An 8,490-nucleotide genomic window follows, 5' to 3' on the forward strand; every position below is an offset into this window, starting at 1 on the left:
GGAGTCTGGTGACTTGGCTCCCTAGGAACAATGGGCTGGGCTCTATCCTAGGCCATGCTCAGCCACATACCACCACAGGACTGACAGAATGGTTCTTGTCCTATTCCAGAAAAGTCAAGGAAAATGCTACTTATGCAAATATAAACTACCTCCGTGAGATCTTTTTATTTATCGTTTTCTCTGCATGCCAATATTTAAATAGAAGCTTCATGGAGATAAATTTTACTCCTTGGTATTAAAAACCTATTCCCAAAATATTTCCAAAACCTTGTTTTTAAATTATTTCTATCAGTAACATATGTAGAAGAAGGGAGAAGGTGACATTATATAAGGTTCCCTTTTTAAACAAAATAGACCGACAGAAATAACATCCTTACTCCTAAAGAAGTAATAGCAGCATTCTGGACCAATTACTTACTGAAAGTAGGAATGCAGCCAGCCTTGTTTCTCTGCTGTCTGGATGCTGTAAGGAAGAGAGCCCCCGGCTTTTAAAAGAAGAAAAAGAAAATAAAAATAACAAGCATTTATTTGAACTTCCTCACTAAGAAGAATATCTATATTTAGCAGTGAAGGTAAATGAAAATCAACTTAAGATTTCATCTGAAGGAATAGTTCTTTTTTTGTGTGTGTGTATGCCAGTGCTAGGGCTTGAACTTAGGACCTGAACACCAGACCTTAACTTTTTTGCTCAAGGCTGATACTCTACCACTTAAGCCACAGCACAGTTTAAGCTTTTTGGTGGTTAAATGGAGATAAGAGTATCACAGACTTTTCTGCCTGGACTAGCTTCAAACAGTGATTCCATATCTCAGCCTCCTAAGTAGCTAGGATTACAGGTGTGAGCCACCACACTCGGCTTAGAAGCCAATTTTTGTGCATCTTTGGAAGGAAGATTGTAGATTCATCAGTGACTTAGGTAACATGAAACTTCTCCATAGTCATCTATATCTAAAGACTAGAAACAATCCCAACATCCAGTATGGCATGTCCTGGCTCCTACTGCAAATAACTAAAACCATAGTCCATTTTTGAACCAGTTAAAGTGGCTTTATTGAAAACACCACATTCTTCCCCATTACACGTGCACATTAAATAGATCTAGCTTATTAGAGGTGCAGAAAAATTATAAAAGGAAAAACTACCATTATTTCTAAGCGTCTTCATGAAATAATTTTAGTTTTGCCATTAAAAAGCAACAAATAGGCTACTGTACTCAGAACATTTTGAGATTTTTTTTCTAACATGGTTACATCTAATTTGTTAAGTAATAAATGGGTTGAATTACTTGCAATTTAGTGCATTCTGCTTTCAGCCCTTAGCGATGCTAATTAGGCTGCTTTTTCGAGAGCACTCACTCGCGGGGATTTTACTTCATATCACTTGATTGCACTGTGAAGGGTGCTGCGAATTCCACACAGAACTTTAGTGCTCAGCAGTGGGTTAAGGGAAATGAATGGAAGATATGTGCAAGGTAAAATGCTGGGCATTTGAAGATGAAGACCTTGGGGGGGAAAGTAGGACCTAGCAATGAAGGTACAGTAGCAGCAGTAATAGTAAATTCTAGATCTTAAGTTTATCTGTATCAGGAGTGCTACTGATCAAGATGCACCCTACTCATAATCTGACTTGTGAAACTGAAACTCCTTTGTACAACTACTTAAAATAAAAAAGACAAGGTGTTAGCCATGTCTGATGTTAGCCAACGTACCTGAGTACTAGGGGAGGCTGATTTTAGATAAACATCTTACCAAGCGACACACTGGACACCCTACTGGTAAAAATGAGTAGAACGAGTGTTCACAGGGCTACTGTGAGGAACACAGAACGTATGTGAGCTGCCCAACGCAGTGGTACCGTCTCCAGCAAACCTAGTTTATGATCCTTATCCAGTATAGAGCAAACCATCTCCCCATTTTCAGGCTCTTTTCTTTCTCTTCTCTTCTTTTCCCTCCCTCCCTTCTTCTTTCCTTTTTTTTGGTCCAAGACTAGGTCTCAAACTTGATACCTGAACTTTCGCTCACTGGCTAGCACTCTACTAACTGAGCCATGTCTCCACCCCATCTTCACATTTTTAAACAATATTGGAAACGTTTTCCCAGGACATTTATGACAAAATACACAGACCCACAGCTGAGCCCACGCCCCCAGCAATTACCAGGGTATCCTTCTAAGCTGGTCCGCACGTTTTCCACAGAAGGATAGATCTATACAAAAGAATGATGTGAGTAATTAGGATAGACCTAATACTAATTAAGATGATGAATCAGAAAAGAGAAGATAAAACTCGAAATGTGCTGTGTTGAAAAAAAAAATGATGACCAGCTTTCAAGAAAATGCAAATCTCAATCGAATATACTTAGTCTATGAGGAAGCTGGGATCTGAGGATCGCAGTTTGAAGCCAGCCTGATCAACAGAGTCTGTGAGACTCTCTTCTCCAATAACAGAAAACGCCAGACGTGGTACTGTGGCTCAAGTGGTAGAGTGCTAACATTGAGCTCAGGGACAGTGCCCAGGCCCCCCAAAAAATTTGAAAAAAGACTTAGTCTAAAGTGAAGGGAGGGGTCACACTATCCAAAAAGCAAATGTACTCACTACCTGGCTTATGAAATTGTAACTCCTCTGTACAACACCTTAATAATAACAATAAAATTATGTTCAAACAGAAAAGACTTGGTGTAAAACAAATTTTAATAAGAGCTCTCATCTCACTGAAGAAAAAAGGGAACATGTAGTAATTAAACCTTAGGAAGTGTATATATGTGTAATAAAAAAAATTACATTTTTCTCTGAATACTTTCCCCTCTGAAATGCCAAATTAATACTGAGTTGAATGTAAAAATGAATTGGTTCCCAGGCCTCTAAGTAATTAATAGAGCTCCTTATTCTGCTGCCACTATTATACCAAATAGTTTCTCCTGCACTGCTGGCTTAACAACCTGAAAGGAAGAATAGAAACAAGACAGGCCAGTCTGTGGCTGAAAGGACACAAGCCAGCCAACCCTCAGCATGAGCTGATACTAACTCAATTAAAATGACAACACTAACCCTGATCTCTCCAGGTCAGAATTACTGGGGGGAAAAAGCATCCCTGGCCAAGAAGATTGCTTCTCCATCTTTTTCCAGAGACTACAAGTAAATTAACTCGAGGAGGAAGAGAACTCACCAAATGAAGGGGAGTGACAGTTTTTCCTGGCATTTTGCTTTGCTCCCCCAGTGTGACCAAGCTCTCCTTGAACTCCGAACACAACCATTTGGACTCATCAGCCCCCAACGAGCCAATGCTTGAAAACTGGCCCACTATAGGCCAGTACTCAGCTTTAGGTATAGGTGAGACATGTTCCTTCAGAAGCTGTCAGAGAATAAAAAGAAATGCTGCAGTCACTCGATGATAAAAACAGAAATACACAATACCTCAGAAGATGGACCTTTGCTTTTCAAATGCCTAATTTGCTAAGAAATACTAGAGTAGAAATTAACTTCACATCCATATTTATGTTGTTCTTTAGGAAATACTTTTGAAGTACTAAAATGTATGTAATGTCTTTCAAAATAGTAGGAGGGGACAAGTGTTAATTTTCCAAAATTCTTTGATTTGTACTAAAAACAAAGATAGATTAAGAAATAATGGAAGCCAGGTGTTAGTGATTTAGGCCTATAATCTTAGGTACTCAGAAGTCTGAGATTTGATGATTATGATTTGGAGCCAGCCGGTGCAGATAAATCCCAAAGACTCTTATTTCCAATTAATCAGCAAAAAGCCAGAAGAGGAGGTGTCGGGGAGTCAGCAGTGTTAAAAAACAAACAACAAGAAAAATCCCCAACCAAGCCAGAGTTCAAGGCTCTGAGTCCAAGCCCCAGTACCGGCATACACACACATACACAAACACAAGAAACAAAAACTGATTTTTGTTTAGATTTGAGCTGCATCCCTAATATATATTATTACATGTGTGCAAATATCCCATGATCTGAAAAAGTAGGTGCTGAGTATTTCAGATAAGGACTGATCAACTGGAAAATTGTTTATAGAGTGAGATGTAAGTTTTTCAGAAAGCCACTGGAGATAATTCACTAAGTCTGGACAACTGTCCAAAGAAAAATGAAGAAACCTCCAGCTTGAATTTCCTTATTATTTTATCTTGACACAAACTTTTCTTTGTTCATTTTCCCCAGCAACAAATGCCATTTTATTTTTTTTTTGGTCCGGTCGTGGGGCCTGAACTCTGGGCCTGGGCGCTGTCCCTCAGCTCTTCAGCTCAAGGCAAGCGCTCTACCACTTGAGCCACAGCACCACTTCCGGCTTTTTTCGTTTTGCTTTATGTGGTACTGAGGAATCGAACCCAGGGCCTCAGGCATGCAAGGCAAGCGCTCTACCACTGAGCCACCTTCCCAGCCCCATTAAAGAGGTTTCAAAAACTAGATCTGTACAACTACTTAATGATAATAAATTTAAGAAGTAAAAAAAAAAGTATATACAATAAGACCAAACAGTGAATATAAAATCAAGTGGGGTGCAGGTGGCTCACACCTGTAATCCTATCTACTCAGAGGCTGCGATCTGAGGGTTGGGTTGAGGTATGACGCCAGCCTGGGCAGACAAATCCCTGAGACTCTTATCTTCAACTAACCAGAAAAAAGTCAGAAGTGGAACTGTGGATAAAGTGGAAGAACACCAGCTTTGAGGGGGAAAAAAGTGGCCTTGAATTCAAGACCTAGTACTGGAATAAACCAAAACCAAATCCTAACCCTCTCAAATTCAGCTCTTCTTGTGGAGATTCACACTAAATTAGCACCTTGAGTTTTTCCTTTGATACCTCTTTGGGAAAGAGAAGGGTGAATGGAAGCCAAGAATGCTATGCAGTAAGTGCTGAGAAAAGGAATTAGTTCAGGGTTCAGGTCTTTCATTTTGCAGCCTCTTTCTTGGCTCAGTTTCTTTGCACATGCTGCTCAGTCTACTTGGCTGGAGAGTATATGAGCACGACCTCAATTTCTGTAGAAACTAAGGGAAAAAAAACTACCATACATACAGCTATTTATGTTTATGAGTATAATAATAGCAAATGTGGATGAATGGTTATATACCAATGCTTATGCCTCAAGAGAGTGGAATGGGGCTGTGGGAATAGTAAAGCATACTGTGGGGCTGTGAGTGTGGCTCAGGGTATAGCACTAGCATATGTGAGGCCCTGGGTTCAGTCCCCAGCAACCACCAACAAAAGCCCCAAACCCACACACACCAAAAAAGCCCAACTCTTTCTGCATGTGGTTCTTTTCAAGGCCATCTAGGCATTGTTTGTACAATTAAACAACAGAAAAGAGCAACAAAGTGAATGGCTCTAGCTTTTGGCCCTTCCTGGTACAGGCAGTGACAACCATGAAGTGCGCAGGCACTACAAACCCTTGGGTTTTCTGGTGCCAGTCCTCTCGGATGAGGTTGGAGGTGTGAATGACGACGCGGAGGCCTTCTTCATACAGCAAGAGCATCATTTTCCTTCAAAGACAGAAAGGGAGCAGAAGGCAGGAACAGGATTTTCAGAGTATGCAGTACCTTTCTGATACAGATGTAATAGCTAGAGGAATTCTTGAGCCCTTATATATTACCCAAAGTTTTATTAAAGTTTACAATCCTGCCCTTCTAAACATCACTATTATGGAAGTCTGTTTCAGTGACAGATGGAAAACCACCTTCAGAAAATGCTTGAATATTTGGTGGTAAATTTTCACTCCATGTAGCTGGTTCTAGCAAAGCTTTGTCCTCAGGCCTGGCCCATTATTTTTATTACTGTTGTTGTTGCTGCTTTGTAAGGGGCAAGTGTTCTACCACTGAGCTACATCCCCAGCCCAAGGCTGGCCCCTTAAGGTCTGTTGGACATCACCCAAGGCTGGGCAATAGGAACATCTTATAGGGTGTTTTCAAAGTATGGGTACAACCTCTTCGTGGCATGGCTAGAAGGACAAGCCTGATTACACTGCACTCATTCATTTAAGAGTATATGCTCAGGAAGCCTGGTTTCAGCACACAGGCAAACCATGTACATGACACTGACAAATACAATGCATTTCTGACTGTGGGTTGCAATTCAAGTTGCCTTGTGAGATACTCCAGCCCTATTCCATGGACTTTTTGCACTCCAAAGAGGTCACACTTTTCACCAGTGTGTATTTGGACTTGAAGCTAACATGATCTTTTGCTTCCCTGTTAACTCAATCAGGCCTGGGTAAGCTCGCTTTCTCCAGGCTGCTCAGCACCAAACACATTTCTCCTATTTCATTTTGTGTGAAAAAAAGGAGAGAGAGGATGTATCTAAGAACTTTCCGTTTGGAGTTTGGGAGTTCTGAGCTTGAATCTATCCTTCTGCCAGTCTGTGTTCAAGAGTCCCAGCTTTTCACTTGGAACTTGGAAGAATAAATCCCAGCTTGGAACTGTTGTAAATGAAATAAAAATACATTGCATTCCATGTTTCTTTTGTTTGCTTTTCAGAGGTATTGGGGGTCTGAACTCTGGGTCTTGTATTAGAAGGCAAGTGCTCTACTACTTTAAACTGTACCCCCAGCTCTTTTTGCTTTAGTTATTTTTCCGTCTTGCATTTTTGCCTGGATCGCAGCCTGTGGTCCTCCTGTGATGTTTAGCTGGATGCTGGATGAGACAGTCTTGGGAATATTTTGCCTGGGCTGGCCTCTAACCACTATCCTGCCAGTCTCCACTTCCTGGTTAGTTGGGATTATATGGGTGCTCTCATTAAATGTTAAATGCATGAATGCCATTCACTCCCATGATTCCTTTGGTTCTCTGCTTTATTTTGGCATCTAGTTTCCTCCAGTTGTCTTGTAATTATTTCAGGAATTTAAGTTTTCTCTCCCTAAATACAGTGTCACTTTTCAAGGTTGTAACTCTGGCTTGACTGATTTTATCATTTCCTTGGAGGTTAAAATGCTACTAAATTCTTACAAATGTAACTGAGTCTGCAGGGGCAAAAACAATGACCCATCGCTTCTTCCCAAACAAACATGCTCATGGGCACAGCTCTTGCCAAAATGCGAAATTAACGCAAGCTGGCAAACAACTTCATGCAAGGCTGGAGAATTGACAGCTATGGAGCCATTTTCTTTCCAGCTACGCGACTTGCTCCCTGAAATCTGGGCAAATTGGCACACAGAGTTGCCATGTTAGCAGCTGATTATAATTAAGGATGAGCCAATTGGGGATTCATGATAGAAGCTTTACAAATATTTCCATTAATCAAGGCATCAATTATGAGGAAAATCACGCGCTGATGTCAGTGAATCCCATCAAATAGAATTATGAATTAATTTGAGGGGAACCATATTAATCTTCTCATAGATGACTCGGTGTGCTAATAAGGTCACAGTTAAAAACAGAAAAGGGTGAGCAACGGGCGCTCCCCAAAGGAGGGAGACATGCAGCGTTGTCTCTAAGTGGTGCGGTGGCCAAAGGGTCACTTCCCAAATGGCAAATCAGGCATGAAGAGGGTGGATGCAGTGGATGTGTGCCAGGCAGTATTCTAATTGCTCTAAGTGTGTGTCACCATGCTGAGCCCCAAGGGCGATGCATAGCGGAACAGCTATCTTCATTGTCTAGCTGCAGGATTGTGGTTGGGAGGAGTAGGGACTATGCAGGTCACCCATGGCAGAGCTGACGAGAATCACTCATGCTAGATGACAGGTAGTTGGTCCCCTCACTGTGAATGGCTGACACTGGTGACATTCATGTTATGTGGGAAGAGAGGACTACATGGGGGTAGGAGGATCAGCAAGTGAGGTGGGAGAGAAAAAGGATGGATGCCCTACTGATTCTGCTCTTTGATTGGCTCTGGCTTAGATGGACACACTGGCCCTCCAATTGCTTTGCTTTCTCTTCTTCCTCTACCTACCCTGCAGGTCATCAGAACTAACTGTGCTCCCAGCTCTGAGGGGAAGAGTTTATCATCCTAAAACATCATCAGATAGTCCAGGGACTGCACAGCATCCCACAGACACCGGACAGGGGCGGGTCTGGTGCCTCAGGACACTGTAAGCTTCAGGGTCTGAATCTTAGCTATTTCCATGTGCTCTGGACACAGAACCTGGGCAATACATGCTTGCTTAGGTTGTGTGTCATCTCAGAGATGTCCCCATGGTCACTGTTGTTTCAGACCTCCATCCTGCCCGGCTGGGGAGGCCTGCTGTGCCCTCTCCCTAGCAGCTGATAGGACTTTCTCCTGTTCTAACTCATGTGTGCTTTGCTTCTCTCACTCAGAGGGGGGCAGCTATATGTCGACAGCCATGACTCAATAACCTAATAGGGCCAGCTGATGGTGGCTCACACCTGTAATCCTAGCTACTTAGGAGGCTGAGATGTGAGAATCACAGTTCAAAGCCAGCATGGGTAGGAACGTCCGTGAGACTCTTATCTCCAATAAACCACCAGAAAACTGGAAGTGGCGCTGTGGCTCAAGTGGTAGAGTGCTTGCCTTGAGCTGAAGAGCTGA

General features: G+C 42.1%; 1 protein-coding gene across 1 annotated transcript in view; it reads right to left on the minus strand.

Moving 5' to 3' along the window:
* Tdp1 (tyrosyl-DNA phosphodiesterase 1) overlaps positions 1–8,490 on the minus strand; it is a 70,693-nt gene that overhangs the window by 39,507 nt on the left and 22,696 nt on the right. Inside the window, exons 7-11 of the mRNA XM_013013353.1 lie at positions 6,951–7,138; positions 5,375–5,492; positions 3,165–3,350; positions 2,156–2,204; positions 419–485 (exon numbers count right to left, since the gene is read on the minus strand). Coding sequence (XP_012868807.1) covers positions 419–485; positions 2,156–2,204; positions 3,165–3,350; positions 5,375–5,492; positions 6,951–7,138 — 608 coding nt within the window. The remainder of the gene's footprint in view (positions 1–418; positions 486–2,155; positions 2,205–3,164; positions 3,351–5,374; positions 5,493–6,950; positions 7,139–8,490) is intronic.

The sequence above is a fragment of the Dipodomys ordii genome, unplaced genomic scaffold (genome assembly GCF_000151885.1).
Source record: "Dipodomys ordii isolate 6190 unplaced genomic scaffold, Dord_2.0 Scaffold2, whole genome shotgun sequence".
NCBI classification, from domain to species: domain Eukaryota; kingdom Metazoa; phylum Chordata; class Mammalia; order Rodentia; family Heteromyidae; genus Dipodomys; species Dipodomys ordii.